Source organism: Pteropus vampyrus, unplaced genomic scaffold (assembly GCF_000151845.1).
Source record: "Pteropus vampyrus isolate Shadow unplaced genomic scaffold, Pvam_2.0 Scaffold453, whole genome shotgun sequence".
Taxonomy (NCBI): Eukaryota; Metazoa; Chordata; class Mammalia; order Chiroptera; family Pteropodidae; genus Pteropus; species Pteropus vampyrus.
In genome coordinates, this window is record NW_011889234.1 from 206,673 (window position 1) to 227,909 (window position 21,237).

At 34.5% G+C, this 21,237-nt stretch overlaps 1 protein-coding gene across 1 annotated transcript in view; it reads left to right on the top strand.

Annotated features, from left to right (window-relative positions):
- Positions 1 to 169: 169 nt before the first annotated feature.
- The window catches only part of RAB1A (RAB1A, member RAS oncogene family), a 27,025-nt gene continuing 5,957 nt past the window's right edge, over positions 170 to 21,237 (top strand). The window contains exons 1-3 of the mRNA XM_011381856.2: positions 170 to 575; positions 14,728 to 14,800; positions 19,021 to 19,116. Coding sequence (XP_011380158.1) covers positions 553 to 575; positions 14,728 to 14,800; positions 19,021 to 19,116 — 192 coding nt within the window. The 5' untranslated portion in view covers positions 170 to 552. The remainder of the gene's footprint in view (positions 576 to 14,727; positions 14,801 to 19,020; positions 19,117 to 21,237) is intronic.

The window sequence follows — 21,237 nt, forward strand, 5'->3', positions numbered from 1 at the left end:
GGCTGCCACGTCTCACTGATGACATCACCAGGGCCGCTCCGCCTTAGCCAATCCGCTAGGGGGAGTTCGAGCAAAGTCCTAGCCAGCGAGTCAGCGGGGAGTAGAGCAAAGAAGGGCGGAGGGGGTCGGTGAGAGAGTGGGGAATGGGGCGGGCGACAACCCCTCAAGTACGCATGCACCAGAGGCGCGGGGCTTGGCGGGAAGCTGAGTTCCAGCCCCCGCGCCGCACCGTCAGTCTCCAGTGCCCAAATACACTCGAGCAACTCTCTTTCCCGGAATGCCACGCGGCGCGACCGCCCTCCGGGCAGTGTAAAGGCCCTTCGGTCTAAGGCTTTCCTATTTCCTGGTTCGCCGGCGGCCATTTTGGGTGGAAGCGATAGCTGAGTGGCGGCGGCTGCTGATTGTGTTCTAAGGGGACGGAGTAGGGGAAGACGTTTGCTCTCCCGGAACAGCTTATCTCATTCTTTTCCTTCGATTACCCGTGGCGCGGAGAATCAGGGCGGCGGCTGCAGCAGCAAGGGCGGCGGTGGCGGCGGCGGCAGCTGCAGTGACATGTCCAGCATGAATCCCGAATAGTGAGTGCAGTAGAGCACTGGTCGGCTGGGTCCGTGGGCCAGCTTGGGAAAGCTTAAAGGGGGCGAGGAGGGCTAGGGCGGGGGTAGGAGCCTTGGCCGGGTGAGGTGAAGGTGATGGGGCAGGAGAGGCTGGCGTCCGGGAGTCGGGCCCTATTGTCTGACGGAGGAGGGGCGGCCTCGGGGAGGGGTCGGGCCACAGGGGTGAGCTGGCCGGGCCTGGACCGGGTCCGGAGAGAGAGCCTGAGTGCCGGGCGGGTGCGGAGGAACAGTCTGCTGAGGGGGGTGGGGGCGTTTGGGAGTCGGTGGTAGGGCGGTTGAAGGGGTAGCTTTTTTTGGAGGGAGTGACTTTTGAAGAAGCATTTGTTTTTAAGGGGGGAGAGGATAGGGTGAGAGAGCTCTCTAGGGCACTGTCAGACCCTGCGCCCGCGCTCTGCGGAGCTGTCAGAATCGTCTGGGTGGAAACCCGCTCTGCTTGTAAATCTTGAGCTCGTTGGCTATCTCTTCTTCCACCCTCCTTGCCAGGTTGCAGGTAATATGGATGCTTTTCAGGACTGCGTGAGATTGAGGGGCATTAGTAGATGGTGAGAAGCGATTTAAAATTTTTAGTTCTCTTTTTTCGTTATTTTTTGGAGTTCTTTTAAAACTTGCCAGGCCCATTGCCTTCTTAAAAACCTAGGCATTGTGAGAATTTCTTTTTAGAGGACACTGAAGTCATTTGTCTTGTGTAGGTCAAGAAAAAAAAATGACTAAAACGTAGGAACATCTTTCTAATGTTACCAAATTAAAGGAAAACTTTGCAGTCAAGTTGAAAGAAACGAACGGACCCTATGATAGATCTGTAGGTTTTGGATTACCTACTTGAATGTTTGCAGATAGGGAATGAGGTTCCATGACGTGTCATGAAAAGTTAATGCATTTCTTTTTCTTGCTTACTCAGGAAGTCACCACAGCAGATGTGACACACCTGGCACTTTTCCTAGGAATTGGTGTTCACTTTCCTTGGGAAGACTTCGTTGGGCACTTCTTAATAGCTTTTTTTTTTAAAAAAAAGTCTTCCTACAGTTTGCATATATAAATTAATAAATAATTGGAGGACATTTAATTGGTATTCCTCTTCAGTGTCAGAAGGCTTTAGGAGAGGGAGCGAATATTTTTTAAAGCAAAAGTCAGTATTCGTTCTAAAGGTCTAGTTTATTGGCTGCTTTGCTCATTTACTGCTAAACATTTCCCTCAAGAGATCTTACCCATCAGTTTAGCTGTCATGTGTGTGTCACATGGCTCTTACAAAATACATTCTGACTTCAAGTTTTGTAATACTGTGGTTTGATGCTGAAATGTCCCCTTTTTGTACTAAACAGTAGCCATAGTTTTTATTAAAATTTTATGAACTTTGAGAAGTTTAAGATAGTGTTCTATAGTGCCATATTTGCTATGTTGGCAGTTTTTAAATTATGAAGGGCTCCGAGGATAAAGTTGGTTTTGGATAGTTGGGCAGAGTTGAACTTGAAGTCCATAATTTAGTAGTTTTTCTTGCAACAATAAAATTCATGGATTTGCTACTTTCTGGAGGTTTGTAAACCTCTTGTTCAGGAAGTTTCTTACATTTGCTACATATATTTAGTACTGTAAATAGATCTTGAAGATTGGTTGAACAGAACCATGACATTATTTAGCCTCTTAATTTGTTTCTCCTTTTGTAAAATGGGATAATAGGAGTTAGTATTCCTATCAGGGTAGTTGTGAGGTTCAAGTGTATGTAAAAGAATTTGGGAAACTCTAAGAGCAGTCACTCTAGGTGGTGTACATCATTATCATGTAAGACATTCATGTTAGGATTTAGGAATAATAATCTTATCCTCCAGGAGCTTTTAATGGAATATAGAAAATTGTATATGTCAAATACCAGTAGATATAGCAGATTGCAGATGTGTGGCATGGATTGGAGCAAAAGGATTTCAAAGGAGGGTAGAGGGTTGTGGTTGGCTGCTTTGGATCAGGAAGGCTTTATAGAAAACAGACCTGTTTGGGAATTATTAGCAATAGAGTTGGAGAAACAAGAGTGTGGAGTATTTTTCAAGGGTGAAAAATGTAGAAGAATGGTTAATAAATAGCAAAGATAGTAATATTAAGTAAATAAAGTGCCAGTACTCTAGATTAATGACTTCAGCAGAATCAAATCCAGAAATCGCGTTTTTATTTTTTTCTGGCATCAAGTATGCCAGTACCTGGCCTACTGTATTTATATTCTGCATTGCATTTAGTTTTCTAGGAGTTTGGGAAAGCATTAGTGGAAATTACTTGAGGTGAGAGGAGGTGATATTTTATTAGGGAATGTCATAAGGGCAACTAGCAAACAGATTTTTATCAGTCTGACTTCAGTTTCTTTGTCTTTAATGAAATTTGTTATCATAAAAATAATTAGAAAGAAATTGGAAAATAGAGTAAAGAGATTCTTAGAGGGGTTTTTTTTTTTTGTCACCCACATATAAGTCTATTTACTTTAACACCTTGTTCCAAACTTTAATTTTTTAAAAAATTTTTAATGGGTGAGTGCCTTTCATGATTCTATGATGGGTTCTTGACAAAAGAAAAAGTTTGGTTTTCTCAGAGGGAACAGGTTTTTAGATTTATATTAGTTGACATACGATTGATTACCTGTTGGTAATTTTGTTAACTGAATACTTTCATGATTTTTAAGTTTTAAATTTTTGTTTGGTACTGAGGAGAATAAGAAATATATCAATTACTGATTAAATTTTAAGCTGTTCCACTGACTTCTTTCCGTGTTATTTAATTGATTTAGTAGAATTGACAACCATTGGTTTTCTTTATCGTAGAAATTAAGGATCATGACTGACTTGGTTGCATTTCAAGTACAAACAAAAACAAAAAGCAGCTAAGTGGAATCTGAACAGTGGAAAATGTAGACAGGAAGAATCAGAGCTTTCTTTTTTCTGGAACACTCAAAAATTTTTATTTTTCTGAGCTAGGCAGTGATTATTTCAGCACACTGATTAAGAAATACTTAGCATTATTCTCATACCCGAAACATTTTTCCTAGTCCATTAGCTTCTAGTGGGTTTTTTTAGTGTCAAGAAAATCATTTTGGCTGCTTGATCTATAAGGAATGTGTTAGAATAAAGTATGTATACCTATCATGAACATACCAGTTAACTACAGCAGAAGGAACTTTTAATAGTCTACTTGGATCAACTATGGTTCTTTAATGTAGAAAAGTTTATAGTACATGTGTGTGTGTGTGTCTATTTTAAGTCATGGCTCCAGATGACATTGGAGATCATGGCTCAAAATTTAATCAGTTTTTCAAACTTTGCTCTTTTGTCATGGTAGACTCAAGGAAATTTGACTTTTTTTTTTTTTAGTGCCAGCATTATGCTTTGAATAAATCTATCTTTTAACTTAAGAATTTGAAAGTAAAAGCAAGTTAATCAGTTTTGTTATCTGTCTGACAGAGTATATTTCATTAATGAGTATACCATTACTTGCTTTCTTATAATTTTTAGCTAGGATTTTTTATTAGAAGCTGAAAATCAGCTAAAAGTAAGTTGTCTTTTTGATGGTTGTCTTGATGACTTTTTGGTGGTGTTGACAGTGGTTTGAAAAATTCAGAGAAATGTAAAGAAGAAAAATAACCAGTGTTTTCATTACCTAGAATATGATTTCTTAATGTCTGTGGAGAATCAACATATGTAATTTTTGGGGTAGGGTTAAGTTTCCAATAGCTGTAGAATCTCCACAAAATGCATTTTAAGAGTTTTGTGTCAGTGGATGATCTCGTAGGATCATTTAGAGATAATTTAAATTTAAAAGTTTCTTATTATTTTTTATTACAATTAAGTTAAAACGAGGGATGGTACAGTCTCTTACCTATTCTAGCAAATAAATCTTTTAAAGTTTCTCTTTTAAAATATCTTTAAGATGGAAGAACTTCAGAATCAAGTATTTTCTTGCCAGTACTTTAGTTGGCTTTTAAAGAGAATTTTGCTTCTGAGTAATGTTCCTTGGTTGTTTCAGTCTTTCTTAATTCTGGAATCAATCTTAGTAATTTATCTATATCCTATTAGCAGTCCTTTGGCTGTGTATGTGTTTTCTCCCATTGGCAACTCTTGATTGTACATACATGGTGGTTTTACTAGTTGCAGTTGTAATAGTTAAAAGTTTTGTTTTTGATTGTTAAGAATAGTTTTCTTTTGTTAATGTTATCTACTCTTGTCTCCTAATATGTGAAAATGTTTAGGGTTAAATAAATGCTTTTTTTTAAAGATTTGCTAAAAAAGTACTTTGTGTTTTAAGATAAAGAGAGACCAAAAATGGGTGTAGGATGTCAGTCCATGAGATATTTTAGATGTGTGGCTTACATGTTTTTTACCACTCTATCTGAACTACATTTTGTAGTTTCAGTAAGAAATTAAGGCAGAATGCCCAAAACTTTTTTTTTTAACCTTATAGGGAGAGGGGCGTGGTCAAGACTAGTCTACTGTTTTTCTCTAGAAGATGGGGCTTAGATTGCTTCTTTGATGTCTAGAAAAAAGGGAAGAAAACTACAGCTTGGTTTTCTTTGGAACTACCCTGTGACTATTTCAGATTATAAAAGGATAATGGTGGAATAATATTTGGGAAAAATAAAATAATCTCGAGACCCTAAGAAGCCAGAGAACAAGTGTTTGTTAGTTTGTTAACTGACTTAAACATGTGAAGAAATAGAGTACAAAGGAAAAGTAGGGAATGGAAGTTTTCCTTGGCACTTTTATGACTGGTTGGCTCAGTTGGTCAAAACACCTTGCTTTATTATTATTAAATCCAAGGTGGTGATAAGGTTCCAATTAAATCTACTCTTACATGTTTCTAAATTCCCCTGGTGTGAGTGCCTTTGCTCACGAGGGGAACCAGTCTTTGGAAACATTTTTTAATAAAGCTATTTAATCAATGCTTACTCTATGTGCTAGCCACTTGACTAGTGTCTTTACACAGGGCATTTTATGCAGTCTGCACCTCAAATTAATGAGCTTTACAAATGAAACTGAGAAAATTATGTAATTGGAGTTTTCCAAGAACAGTGATGGATTTTATTTGAATGTATTTCCTTTGAATAACAGTAGTACTTAAGTGGAGTTATTCTTTGTCCTTTTCATTCCGGCTATAGATATTTTCTAGTAACTTGATTTAGGACACTTATTCTTAACCCACTTATGGTTATGGACACCTAGGAGCCTCTGATGAACCCTGAAGACCTGCTCCCTTTGTGCATATATGTATTCATAATGTTTTGCTTAAAGTTGCAAGCTGTTCACACTGCTTGAGCTCAAGTTAAGAATGCCTGATTTAGAAGATTGAAAAGAGAAAAGAGAATGTTCACTACCACTCTTGAAATATGGAAACCTAGGAGTGATAGGAGTTTAAATTTAAATCTGGTATCCTGAACTAACTGGTTTTAAAATGTGAGATTTGTATGGGCATGGCTTTATTTTGATGACCTAGTCCATGCTTTTCTTTTCCTTTTTTTAATGCTTACCTTTCTGTTCCTCATTAAGATACTAATATATGAAGTGTTTCCAAGAGTCTTGAAACAAAGACGCACTAAGTTCACAGAATATCAGCTTTCACATTAAGAACAATAGGTTGTCTCTGTAGTGTCTTTATTGCTTTAAAGTCCATATGGATGTAGTTAGGATAAATGCCTGGCGCAGTGTAATATAGTCTTTAAATGGATTAGATGGTATTTATTAAAATAGTTAAATAGCTAGATTTATAAAAGGATATTTGAAGCAACTTTGTGATATATACAGTGTGGATAATTATTTAGTGCTTTATTTGTAGCTTGGTGGCTAACACCTGTCCTCATGAAGAATATTTGGGTTCATCACTTACTAAAGCTAATGAATTCTTAACTACAAAACGTACCATGCTCTTTTGAGCTAAGTTAACTTATATACTAAAACAAATTATCTAAGTTAATTTAAGCTATGAATCACACTTTATATTTAGTCAGATCCTGTGAGCTAGTCACGGATGGTTTGATTCATTTTGATAGGTTTTATATGTAGACTTCACATATTTACTGACATTTTTATCATCTGAGTATATAAAATACATCATTGAGGGAGTGTGGTATGATAAAAAGAACATAGCATTTGGAGTTGTAAACCTTAGGTTTAAGTTCAGACTGCCACTTACCTCCTACAAGTCATTTATGCCTTCTGAACCTGTTCATAAAATGTGATTAGTTCCATCTCAGTTCTGAGTCTCAAGAGTAAACTGTACAGTGCTATATAGACATTATTTGACATCTGTATTCTAGTAAGGAATGTTAGAATATATGTAAATGGCAGGTGGTTTCATTTTTAAGGTTTTTCTTACACATTTTATCATATATATATCTCGTCTGCTTTAACAGTTTTTTCAATATAGACTTTTAAAAATCTTACAGTGAATATATGTTTACATACATTCGTACATGTGTGTACATACACACATGGCTAATTTCACTCTGGAAGAAAGCTTGGTAAAGAAAACAGCCCTTCCTTTCTCTGTCATCAGTTAGAATATGATAAGAGTTGAGGGGTTTTTCTGTTTTTGTTTTTTAATTATAAAATATGAACTCTGTTCTGTTCCCAGGTGCTTACCAGTTAGTTAAGAAGATAACAGGCATAATCAATATAACAATATTAGCACAAATTAAATCTTGTGATACTTTTAAAGAATTAGGATAGCAGAATAGACTGTGCAAAAGATTTGGAAAAGGGGCCTATGATTTGTTATTAATGGACAGTTTTAGTTATGTTTCATTTTGCTGGAGAGGAATAGAGTACTGAGGAGGACTCTCCAGAACCCTTGATGCTAACTAGTCCTGGCAGTAGGTCAACAACTAATAATTTGAGTTCCCACCATTAGTCAGAAAATTTATATTTCTACATTATTTCCCTTAATCCTCTGAAGAAATAGTGCCCTACTTTTACAGATGAGGAAAAGAGAGAAGAGTTAAATGGCTTATCCAAGGGCATTCAGAATAAGCAGCAGAATTGGAATTTTAACTCAAGGACCTGTGATTTCACAGTCCAAGTATGCTGTTTCCAGGTTACTGTATTTGGTTAACTTCTACAAATTTAAAATTTAATCCAGTTAGTTAGGCAACTAACATCTTTATGGTCAGTTACTTTTAAGATTCATAATTGGAGAGATCTTTTTAAAAAGTTAAAAAGGGTTTGTGAGTTACATAATGACCTTTGACTTTCTCCTTCACATCTTGTTTTATGTTGACATTTAAAGCTTTTTTAGGTTTGAAGTATTGTATCCATTCTCAGTTTTTCTATCCTCTTGACTATCCTTAAACATTTATTCTTGGGGCCTTAGAAGTCATGAATGTCTTTCTGTGAGTAAAGCAAGTAAAGCAGAGAACTGTCTTTCTCTTGCTGGAGAGGGCATATACTGCGGACCACGTTACTATATATGTGTTGCCAGGCTTAGAGAATTGTGACTGGTGTGATCATAGTACTTATAACTATTAGTTGGTAATTTTTAAACTTTTATTTTAGATTATACTGGGATAATCCCAAAGTATCCTGAGATACTTTGTCATCCATCGTTTGAACAGAAGCTTCAAAATTTTTGTCTGTAGCTCTTAAACTTTTTCATCAAGTTACCTTGTGGTTTGGATGGAAGAAGGAAAAATAATATTTATTTACAAAAATAATAATTGCCACATATTGTGCTTCTGCAATGTTCCAGACACTGTATTAGAGATTTTAGAGGTGTTATTTCTGATCCTTACAAGAAGCCCAATTGGGTGGTAAAAGATGCTATAGAATCTTTTTACAGATGAATAAATTGAGGCTCTTAGTGGTGAGTACCTTGCCTCAATTACAGCTAGTATGAGATTGTACCTACATTCAAATACAGGTCTTGCCAGCTCTAAAATGTGTGCAGGCTTTGAAAGATAAGGAGTTAGAGGACATTTACACCTCTTCCTTGACATGTTTTTCAGCTAAATATGTGTTATAAAGGTTGTAAGACTCTACTCTTGTCCTCTTGTATGACTTGCCACTTCTTCAGCACTACCAAAATTTCTTTTATTTTCAGAATTCTAGCTTTGAATTTTTGAATGCTGTTCTAAACAGAGCTAAAATAGAACCTGGAAAATTATTGTCTGTAAATATCAAAGAAAAATATGTAGTTTTAGGCATTGATTGTGGGGATAGTTTTTTAAAAAATTGCTTGGCTCTTTCCTTAAATTTAGAGGAAAGACTATTGCATTCTCAGATTCTTGGTAATTGATTATTTTGACTATTTTGATTAACAGTCTCGTTTTGTCTATAGCTGAAGGCTTATTAATTTTTATTTAATTTAGTCACAGAACTAATATGTGCTCTATAAAATTCAGACACTGCAGAAGCATATGAAGTAACTAAAAGTTCTTACCTCTTTTCTCTAGCCTGATGGTCAAATTTTGAGTTGTGTTCTGTGGAACATACTTAAAGTGAGCAAAAAAGAAAAGTTGATGTCAGACACAATTATTGTAGCCCAAGTTTTTATTAATCATTCCATACTCCAAAGGCTAACAGAATAGTATGTAATTTAATAGTGAATTAAATTTTATTTGTCCACTGTATCATAATATCATAATCATGATTTTGTTTTTAATTTGATATATGAACTTAGTTTTAGGCTGTTTTCAAGTACAACTTTTATAAAAGGTAAAATAACGTGATTCCTATCATACAAGTAAATTGATTCTAGATGAAAGAACAAATTTAGTTTCCACTGAACTTTTTAAAATAGCAGGCCATTTTAAAGATATAGTTATAGCTGACATTATGAAATTTGTACCATTTAAATAAAAACAACTAGACATTATAGTCTTACACTGTGTTTCTTTTTCTTTTCTTTGTATACCTTTCCACAGGGTAGAATATTGAAAAGTGCGTTAATGTCAGTCAGCTTTCTCTTGTAAAATATTCACTGACATGTGAACTATGTCTGATAATCCAAATTTTATTTCATAAAAGAAAAAAGGTTTCTTCTCATTTAATCCAAAAGTTGACTATATACTGTGGCTATACTGGGAATGTGCCAGCACCATCTGCTTACAACCTTGATCTACTCTACATATTTTAGAAATCATTTGTGTTATGGCAGGTAAACTGAACGAACTTGCAAAGTATCATAAACACCTCACTAAAATTTTTTCTTCTCCCCAAATAACATTATTTTTTTTCTGGTTATAAAGGTTAAATACAGACTTACTGCAGACTGTCAAAGTATAAAGAAAAATATCAGTCAGTTGTAATCCTACAATTTAGAAGTGTCCATTTTTTTCCCAGATCTTTTATGTGTGTACAAAGTTTTTAAAAGGATTATACTAAACAAAATGTTCTATAATCTTTTTACATGTATTTCACATAACATTCTCTTTTGAGATTTTAGAATTCTCAATAGCATTTTAGATTCAGAAATGAGTGGATTTGTCTCCTTCATATTTTTGTATGTAGTTTGGTTAACTTCATGAAAAGGAAAGCATTTTACCTAAATAGAATTTTGAACCGAAATCTGTTTTAGTCGTTTTTTAAAAGAATATTGTTTCCTGCTCTCATGAAAATGACTTCGTTAAAAGTATAGAAAATGTTAATGCTTGCATGCAAAAATGGCATAAGTATTAAGATGTGTTTAGATAATAAATAATGGAAATAGAGAATCTCCAGTATTGCTAAAGTAGACCATGAGTTGACTTGCAGGAGGAACTGATAACAAAAATAATCTTTCACTTGTCATTATCTCTGATGCCCCTACCATTCAGTTGTTAAAAACCTGTTAATTTCTCTCAATTTACCCCTTTACATTTAGCTTTAATTTCTATCAGTCTTACCTTAACTGTCTTACCTTTCTCATTGAATTATCTCTTCTTTCAATTTAAATATAATGCTTGTTCAAGATATCATAAATTCAAGCAGTTCAAAAGAGTTTTCTCTGATGATAAAAATACTTGTATCTCAAAAGCAGCTTTTGTTTAAATTTTTATTTTACGGATTCCATCATGATTTATGATGTTGATTTATTTTGAGAAAATACAAAAAATCTCTCTTACATTTAAAAATACCGGGAGCTAGATTTCAGAGATTATTTGTATTCATTTTACTAATGTCCTTGTTTTTTAAAAACCTTTTTAAAATAAATTTAGATTTACAGAAGAATTCTAGAAATAGTACAGAGAATTCCTGTATACTCTTCACCCAGCTTCCCCAAATATTAACATCTTAATACCATGGTACATTTATCAAAATTAAGAAATCAATATTGATACATTATTAACTAAACTATAGAGTTTTATTCTAATTTCTCCACTAATGATTTTCTTCTGTCCTAGGATCTAATTCAGAATACCATTTGTATTTAGTTGTTATATCATGTTAGCTTCCTTCAATTTGCCTTATTTTTCATGATCTTGACATTTTTCAACAGTAATGCTAGGTATTTTGTAGAGTGTCCCTCAATTTGCATTTGTCTGATGTTTTCTCATGGATTAGACTGGGATTATGGATTTGGGGGAAGATACCATAGAGGTGAAGCACTGTAGTCATCACATCATATCAGAGGGTACATGACACCAACATGTCTTATTACTGGTGGTGTTCATCTTGATCACTTAGTTAAGGTGGCATCCGTCAGGTTTCTCTTATTGTAAATTTACTATTTTTTCTTTCCTTACTCTATCAGAAAGCCACTATTAAGAGCCTACACCCACAGGAAGGGAATTAATAAGCTCCATCTCCTAGAGGGAGGGAGTTTTTAAAGAATTTGTGAACATATATTAAAACCACCACAGTAGTAAATATTTGGGGGGACATACTTTGAAGCCATGCAATTTACCCACTAATTGTAGCATTCATTGGTAGCTCTTGCCTGCAGCAGTTATTATTGTGGTGGTCTGCTGGTGATTTTCTGTTTCTCTCATTCCTTCTACATGTATTATTTAGAATCCTCCTGTAAGGAAAATTTGTCTTTTCTCTCCCACTTATTTAATCATTTATATCAGTAGACTTATGGATATTTATTTATTTTTTGGGTTATAGTCCAATACATGATTGTTTATGGAGCAAATTGTTCTGCCTTGGCCATTGAGAGAAATTTCAGGTTGGCTCCTGTGTCCTTTTAATATGCCATGTTCCCATTCATTTTTTCCCCTAATATTTTGCTCAAAATGTGAATCAAGGATGGCCATAGATATTCATTAGCTGTATCTCACAATGAAAGAGGTTGATTAAAAATGCAAAATTAAAATGTCTTCTGATCGATTAGCACATGCTTTGTAAAAGGCACAATGCTAGACTTTGGATGAGTAAGCCAGTTTACCTTCACTCTCACAGATAAGTATGTCAAACATAAGAGTGGGGGGAAACAGATTCCAGACTACTTAGGGGGAGAAAGTATGAAGTGTTGTAGTAAATTAGACGTGAAAAAACTAGAGGAAATTCTGATTTAGGAACAGTCTGGATAGGATTTACTAGAATAATCTAATATAGGAGAATGGTGATTACGGTTGTAACTATAGATTTCTAAGCTAACATAATCCATTTTTTTTTAACTTAAGTCAAAATTATATTGTAGACCAAAAACCGATTCCAAATTCTTGGGGAATAAAGGAAAAATATATTTAAAGTCTTATCATTTGCTATATTATTTTGACCCTTTACCAAAATTTTGGCTTTGTGCTTTCTTATTTTAGGTTTGCTCATGGTCTGTCAACATTTTTACTATGTTTTCTGCAATTATAGTTACAGAAATACCTTTAAGCAACCTCAAATTTCTGAATTCTCTTGAACATTCAGTATATTAATAGTTTAGAAATAAGCTACTACACAATAAATGAGCAAGGCAAACAAAAACTCATAGACATAGACAATAGTATGGTGGTTACCAGAGGGAAAGGAGGGCGGGGATAGAAGAGGGTAATGGGGGTCAAATATATACCTTGGGTGATGTATTATAGAATTGTACACTTAAAACCTATATCATTTTATTAACCAGCGTCACCCCAATATATTTATTTTTTAAAAAGCTACTGTGGTAGTAGGTAATTTAAAATGTCTCAATGCAAATAACGCATAAGTAACATTCTTTAGGTGTGTGTATTCAGTAAAAGGAAGAAGTTTGTGAGTTAGGCTTTGGTTGCCCTTCCCCATGTCTCTTGTGATGTTAGTAAAGCTTGTGGTGGTTTGGGAAAGAACAAAATACAGTTGACCCTTAAACAATGCCAAAGTTAGGGGCACCCATGGCCCACACAGTCTAAAATCTGCATATAACTTAAGTTGGCCCTCCACATACATGGATTCCCCACCTCGGATTGCATACTGTTAACCTTTAGACAATGTGAATTTTAATCCATGTATAAATGGACTCTTGCACTTCATATTGTAGTCTTGTTTAGCAGTGATTATTTCATTGCAGAGCAGAGCACTCAACTCATCTCTAAGGTAATGAATGCTACCTTAGTGGCCTAATGTTGTCATTCACTGTAATGGTCCAGTACAGCTGAATCAGGGGGATGTTTATTGAAGGTCTGCTGGATGCCTGGCACTGTGCTCAGGGAAGTTGGTAAAATTCATAGTATCTGTTGTGTCAAAATTTTCTGTTAAAACTAAGTAACTATAGTATTAATCAATGATGTGATTATTCTTGCTACCTGAAATGTAAATTCTTAACATGTACTCATTGCTGGTGTTCCACATTCTTAAGAATTTGGTCTAATTAAGGAGGAAACTATCAATAGTGCTAAAATCAGCAACTATTATTGCCTAATAAAAGCTGCATGGTATTAGGTATCAGTCATTTATTAAGGGTAACATTTTACCATCATCATCCCCTTCTCTGTTTTTTTTTAGGATCTCAAACTGGAAAGGATATTAGTTATTTAGTTCATCCTGTGATTCAATCCCCTTCTTGATGACTTGTTTAAAAGCTGCTTATTTCCTTTTCTGACCTTTATTTTGCTGCTGACTAGGGCACTTTTTTTTTTCTTTCCTTGAGTTATAATTAAGGACAATAAGTATACTATTGATATAACCAAAGGATAAGCTTTAAGTAATACATATCACTGTAAACCTGGGTAAAAATTGATGAATATTCACAGAGGTAATCACTGCTAAAAGTTTTATATCTTGCTTACATGTAAATATAATTAAAATCTAAATTTAAATTTTGAGTGATATTTGGGTTATACCTTAATAAGTAGGTAGCATTTAAAAAAAATAAGGCACAAAGAACAAAATTGAAACTCAGGTCTGCTAAAAAACAAACTAAATTCTGGATATTTTTATCCTTTTGAAATTGCTTAAAAGAACATAGAGAACTGGTGGGACTTAGGAAGGATTTATGGAGGGATTCCTTTGGAGACTATGGGCAGACAGTCTATTGTTTTCAGGTCCATGAAGGAATTTCTGGGGGTGATCTCTGAGTCAGGCCTGGAAATGGTCAGTGTACGTAAACAGCTTAGCTTTCAATGTTTTCTGAAGACCGCTTTAATACAAGCTTAGGATGTTGGCACAGTTCTATGTTTGTATAAACAGCTTTTAATTTTACCACATCTTCAGTTTAAAATATGTGTAATACAGGCTTTCAGCAGTTAAGTGATTTTTTTTTTTTTTTAAGGGGGAATTTCCAGGTGGATGCTAGGAAAGGGTGATAAAAGCCTCTTCATTGGAGGATTACTATGAAATAATGATTTGGTCTTGGAATTTGAAGGAGAGATTTATGTTTCATTGGCAAGAACAGTGGAAAGTTAACTCCCTGTATTCTAATACTGCAGAGAAAGTGGGATTTATCTAGCATAGTTTCTTGGGTTCTCCAAGAATATATATTATGTTTCTTTCATTCTTTCCTTAGATGTGGTATTTCACTTATTTCAAAGATCATGGGTAGCATTGTCTATCTTACTTTTACATAATTCTGTCCTGTTCAGTGATTCATGAAAAGGGCTTCTGCTATTGGTTGCAATTTTGGCTTCTCTTAAACCATTCATGGGCTTTTTAGGAGCTATTGTCTTCCTCAGTGAGCTGTTTATTATTTTTACTATGTTTTTTCATTGCAGAACTTACGATGCAATATGCTTTTTATTAATGTGATATTCTTTTTCTTTTGGCAGTGATTATTTATTCAAGTTACTTCTGATTGGAGACTCTGGAGTTGGAAAGTCTTGCCTCCTTCTTAGATTTGCAGTAAGTTGAAATTGAAATACCTTTAAAGAAATTAATGCTGTGTACGTTTTCTAGGTAGACAAGAGATTAAACAGTTTTATCCAGCATAAAAAAATTCTTCCAGAATTTATATATTTAAAGCCTCTGAGTATACATCCCCAGCGATATCTTGGAGTCTTAAATAAAAGAAATGCTGTTTCTCTTAAATAAATTTAGCTAAGTGTGGTTATAAAGTCAGAGTGATAGTTTTGGTAGTCAAAGAGTGTTTCCTTCTAACATAGGTAGTAAAGGTAAGGGGAAAATAGTTGGCTTGTGTTAAAAGTGATTTGTTAGAAAATGAATCTTCAAGTAAAAGTTTAGTAGAATAAAAAGCAAGGCCTGGTACAAACTTTTGACAGTGGCATAGTGTTCCATACGCTGAAATTTACAAACATGACTTTCAAGCTAATGAATAGAATTCAGTCTCCTTTATAGTGTTTATCAACTGCCTTCAAATTTAGCATGTTTTCCTTTTCAACTATCTAGATCTTTGGTTCTCAAGAGTATGGATTAAAGACCCCTGGGGATTATCAGGACCCTCTGAGGGGTCCATGAGATCAAAACTATTACCTTAATAATACTAAGCCATTAGTATTTACTAAGTAAATAATTCCTTAGAACTAAAAAGACCTTTGCCTCTTTCTCTGTGTTGACATTTGGTCTGATGATGCAAAAGCAGTGGTAGTGTAGAACTGCTTGTGCCTTAGCACCATGTCAAGGCAGTGCTAAGGCCCAAACTGTACTCATAGTCATGGTATTTACCTTTGTTCACCCATAGCAGGGAAAAAACCATTTCACTTAAGAGTGTGTCTTTGATAAAACAGTAAAAATGGATGAGTTTTTAAAATCTTGATCCTTGAGTATTCTTTCTTAAATATTGTGAAGAAATGATGAGTATGCTTAAAGTACTTCACTACTTACTATAGTGTGTTGGTTATCGCAAAAAAAAAAAAAAGGCAAGTTTTTTTATTTTTTTATTTTTTACTTGAAAGAACAACTTACAAACTATAGTTATGTAGAACTAGATATTGGGCAGACATTTTCTCAAATGAACTGAGACTGTCACTTCAAGGGAAAAGATATAATTTTTTCCAAGTAGACTATTTGATAGCGTTTGCTGCCTATAATAAATTCAAGCTTTGAAAGGAAAATTAGAATTTTAGAAAACTTGTAATTCAGCACTGAGAGCTTGACAGCATCTTAGATACTTAATGACTTTTCTGATGAGATGAATGATTAATGAATGTCATTTAAAATACATATATAATTTTATTATATATCATAATTAAAAATGAAACCATGGAAGTACTAGAATAAAACATAGGTGATTCTTTAATCTTGTGTGAAAGTATTCCCTAACAAAAAAATTAGGAAAGAAAAGATTATTAAATTGATTGCATTAAAATTAATATCAAGCACATAAAAACGTTAGAAAACAAATGGTACTAGCAAAATATATATATGAGAAAGGGATGATATTCTCTCAATATATAAAGCACACTTACACATTGATAAGAAAAGGATGTTTGTCCTAATAGAAATATGGGCAAATATATGAGCAGGCAATTCACAAAAATAGAAATACAAATTGCCAATAACTATGGAAAAAATATTCAATTTTGTTTGTAATTAAAGGTTTAAAATGAGATTTTGCTTAATTTTTATTAAATTGGCAAATATTAAAATTAAGAATAATTCTTAGTATTGAATCAGCAATTGTAGGTAGGTGGGAAGAATGTGGCATCTCTTGCTGAAAATGGCTATATAGCCTGAGGTGTTTGTGTTTCAAAGACAGCCCTCTTTGGGATGCCTATTGCTCTGAGTCATAGGTTTTCAGTACTACCTACACAGTGAAATCACCCGAGAAACATTTTAAAAAAATACTGATTTCTGGATCTGCCAAATAAAGACAAGCTGCAAAAGGTATAATAAAGAAGTGCATAATAAGCTATGGGAGCACAGAAGGAAGGATCTCTTAACTATTGGCCAAGGAGTTGGAAAATGTTTGGATAATTAGTATTGCCTGGGTTCAAAATTGAAGATTGAATAAAAATTTCCATGTGACCCAGGGGCTGGGAAGTAGAGATATACAGAAAGAGATACTGAAAATTTGAACAGTAGGAAGAGCATGTGCAGTGACTCAGAGGCATGCAAGTAAGGGTCATTTAGGGATTTACAAGAATTCTAACAGCATTTATAAGTATTTCTAACAAAACACTGGGCATGTTGAAGTGCTAAGTGAATGTTTATTGCATTTATTTTGTTCTCTACTTTCTACAGTACCTGATATTTACTAGATTCACAATTTAAAATAATTTAAAAAATAAGTAGTGATAAGGAACATTTTGTTAAATTGAATTCAATTCTTTGATTCTACATGCACACAAGTGTGAATATATGAGGAAGAGAAGTCAGCATAGTTACCTCTAGCTGCTTGGAATTCCCTCTGATCACATTTTACCGTTTTTTTTTTGAAGAGAGCTTTTTTTTTTCCAATCCCATGTATGCATCAGATTCAGCTTTTACGCTAGCTTCATTTAATCCTTTTTCCCCCTTCTTTGTTGGAGGGTAGTAATGCAGACCTCACATGTGTCATTTTCCCATTTACATATATGTCAAACTGTACATTTTTATATAAAATAACATTGATATTGTCAACTTAAAAAATAAATTTCTCTGTCTCAGAAGTGTTGGTATTACAGTTTGAGTCAGGATTGAAACATAGTCCACACATTCCATTTGGTTGATTTACAGCTTAGTCTTTTAATCTAGAGTTTTTCCTACCTCCCCCTTTTTGTGTATTTTTCACATCATTTACTTTTTGCAGAAACTGGGGCTTTCCTATTGATGGTGCAACATTTGAGATTTGTCACTTTGCTTCCTTGTGTCTAAACTTTTTCAGGTCCCTTTTGTTTCTGTAATTGGAAGTAAGCCCCAGAGCTATGCTGTCTTTATGATAGCTACTAGCCCCATGCAGCTATTTAAAGTTGAACAAAATTAAAAATTCAGTTTCTTTTTCTCACTAGTCACTAGCTACTGTATTGACTAGCTGAGCTTATAGAACCTTTCCATCAATAGATTTAGGTGTGATTAGATTTAGGTGTGTCTTTGGTGGCAGAGTATTTTGTAGGTGGTTGCTTTGTGCTTGCTAGGATTGTTCATCGGATTTGGGTGGTGATAGCCTGATCTCTCCATTCACATGTCTTTTTTTTAATCTACATATCTTTTCACAGACATTTTTACTTAAAAAAGAGTTTTGTTTCCATTCTGAGTAAAATATCATAACAGATACTTGAGAAAAACAGGTGTAAATTTTTAAGTTTATCATTGGGTTAAACATTGTTCACATGAAAACTTGTACACAAATGTTCCTAGCAGCATTATTTATAATAGCCAAAAAGTAGAAACAACCTAGATGCCCCTCAACTAATAAATAGACAAAATATGGTATATCCATACAATGTGTAAGTACTGATATGTACTATAACGTGGATGAACCTTGAAAACTTTATGCCGAGTTAAAGAAGCCAGACGCAAAAGGCCACATATTATTGTATGATTCCATTCATATGAAATGTCCAGAATAGGCAAATCCATAGAGAAATAAAGTAGATTAGTGGTTTCCAGGGTCTAGGGGAAGAAGAGGAAATGGAGAATGAAACTGCTGCTGTGTATAAGGTTCCGTCACAGGGTGATAAAAGTGTTCAGGGTGATAATAGTGGTGATGGTTGCACACCATGTGAATATATGAAAAACCACTGAATTGTACACTTTTTAAAAGGGTAAATTTTATATTATGTGAATTTTTAAAAGTCGTAACTAGAAAATAAAACTGACTTCTAAATCTGGGAGTGATTTGATCATTGCTTTGTGATAAATAAACTGGATAGGATAAGGGGGAGCAAGACTTTCACTGATTAGCAATTAGGAAATCATAATCATTGAAAATACACAATCTTTTTCTATATAATGTATGTAAAGAATTTGCCAAAAAAAAAAAAAGTTTGGAAAATTAAAGAATAGCTTTTGAATAGTACTTTATAATCAGTATATGAACTGAGTACTGGAGCAGAATGGTGTAGTTGTTCTCAACATGTTATGTCTTATAAACTTTATCAACTTAGTAGATAAAAGTTAACATTATTTACTGTATTTTTACTGTATTGAACAGTAATTTGAATCATTAACTTTTTTCCCTTCAGGATGATACATATACAGAAAGCTACATCAGCACAATTGGTGTGGATTTCAAAATAAGAACTATAGAGTTAGATGGGAAAACAATCAAGCTTCAAATTGTAAGTAATCTTTGGACTAGAAGTTTAAAAAATTATTTTGGTAAATTTAGAATGTATTTTTTATTGTTAAAAATATCTTTAAAAATCATGCATCTGTGGTAGAGGGGTAGAATAAGAATTGTTTAAATTAAAAATGATTTCTCTTTAAGATTACCTTCCTCATTGAAGTTTGTGTTCATAAAGCAGAGAAATTACATGTTTTAAGTCAAACTTGGTCCTAGGTCTTTTTCTTATGCTTTTATCAATGGGATCTAAGTTGAAGTGTACTTTTATAGCAGAAATATATTGAGCATCTTCTTTATGTCTTTTACTATGCTGAATTCAATGGAACATGGAAAGAAATCTGGGGAGAGGTTCTTTATATGTGGCTTAGTTCAAGAGTTTAGTTGACCCTTGAACAACGTGAGTTTTAACTGCGTGGATCCACTTATACCTGGATTTTTTTGTTAACCCATGAAGTTCAGTTGATTAGCACAGTTCATACCTGCATTGTTCAAGGGTTAACTCACGATTGAGAATCCGAGTATATGGAGGGCAGACTTAAAGTATATGCAAATTTTTGACTGCTCTGATGGTTGGCACCCCCTGCGTTGTTCAAGGGTCAACTGTATTTACTGAGTTCTGATGTATTCATTAGATAGTATGTACCAACCATAGAATTTTACTGAAAAAGAACTTTGCTTTTCTAACATGTTTTACAGCTCAGAAAATGGCTGCTGAAAATTTTAATGACTTGCCCACAGTTATTAGCAGAACAAAGTGACCCATAGCTGTCTTCAGTATTTTGTGTCCCTGTGCCATTCTGGCCCCCTTGAACCCATCCTTTCAACCCCAAATTAAGAATAGGCAGTAGTAAGAGTTCAGTTGTTAGCACGTTAATATGGGTCTGAGACTACCAATGTGGACATAGGTATGGTCTTTAAAAATATTAATCTCTGGGTATCTTTTAGAGCTAGCTATTGGTATGAGGTAACAGGGAACCAGTGACTTGTTTTCATGGAACTGGTATTATACTGAACTGGGAGTTCCAGATTTGGAGTCAGAAAACTTGGATTTATTGTCTTCATTGTGATATTCATTAGTTAGAGGGTCATAGGTTTAACTTACTTTTTAATTTTTTTCCTGAGACTGTTTCTTATCTCTAAAACGAGTGTGATGATACTTGATTTACTAACTCATAAGGTACTTGTGAGAAGGAAATCTAGTAGCTCTGTGTATAATGTGTACGAAAGCCCTTTGTAAACTTCTAGGTAGTAGAGTAGTCCCCCCCTTATCCACAGGGGATGCCTGAAACCACAGGTAGTACTGAACCCTATATGTACCATGTTTTTTCCTATACATTACATAACTGTGATAAAGTTTAATTTATAAATAAGGCACAGTAAGAGATTAATAAAAAGTTTTAACAGTATGCTGTAATAAAAAATTGAAAGTGGTCTCAAAGTATCTTACTGTACTGTATTCACACTTCTCGTGATAATAAGAGATGACACAATGCCTATGCGATGAGACGAAGTCAGGTAGATATGCAGGACAAAAGGATGATTTATGTCCAGGGTGAGATGGACTGTGCAGGTGCGAGATTTCATCACACTACTCAGAATGGCATGCAATTTAAAACTTGAAGTTATTTCTGGAATTTTCCATTTAATATTTTTGGACCACAGTTGTCTGCGAGTAACTTAAACCACTGAAAGCAAAATGGCGGATAAAGGGCGCTACTATATATATATATATATACACAGTGAAATCACCCGAGAAACATTTTAAAAAAATACTGATTTCTGGATCTGCCAAATAAAGACAAGCTGCAAAAGGTATAATAAAGAAGTGCATAATAAGCTATGGGAGCACAGAAGGAAGGATCTCTTAACTATTGGCCAAGGAGTTGGAAAATGTTTGGATAATTAGTATTGCCTGGGTTCAAAATTGAAGATTGAATAAAAATTTCCATGTGACCCAGGGGCTGGGAAGTAGAGATATACAGAAAGAGATACTGAAAATTTGAACAGTAGGAAGAGCATGTGCAGTGACTCAGAGGCATGCAAGTAAGGGTCATTTAGGGATTTACAAGAATTCTAACAGCATTTATAAGTATTTCTAACAAAACACTGGGCATGT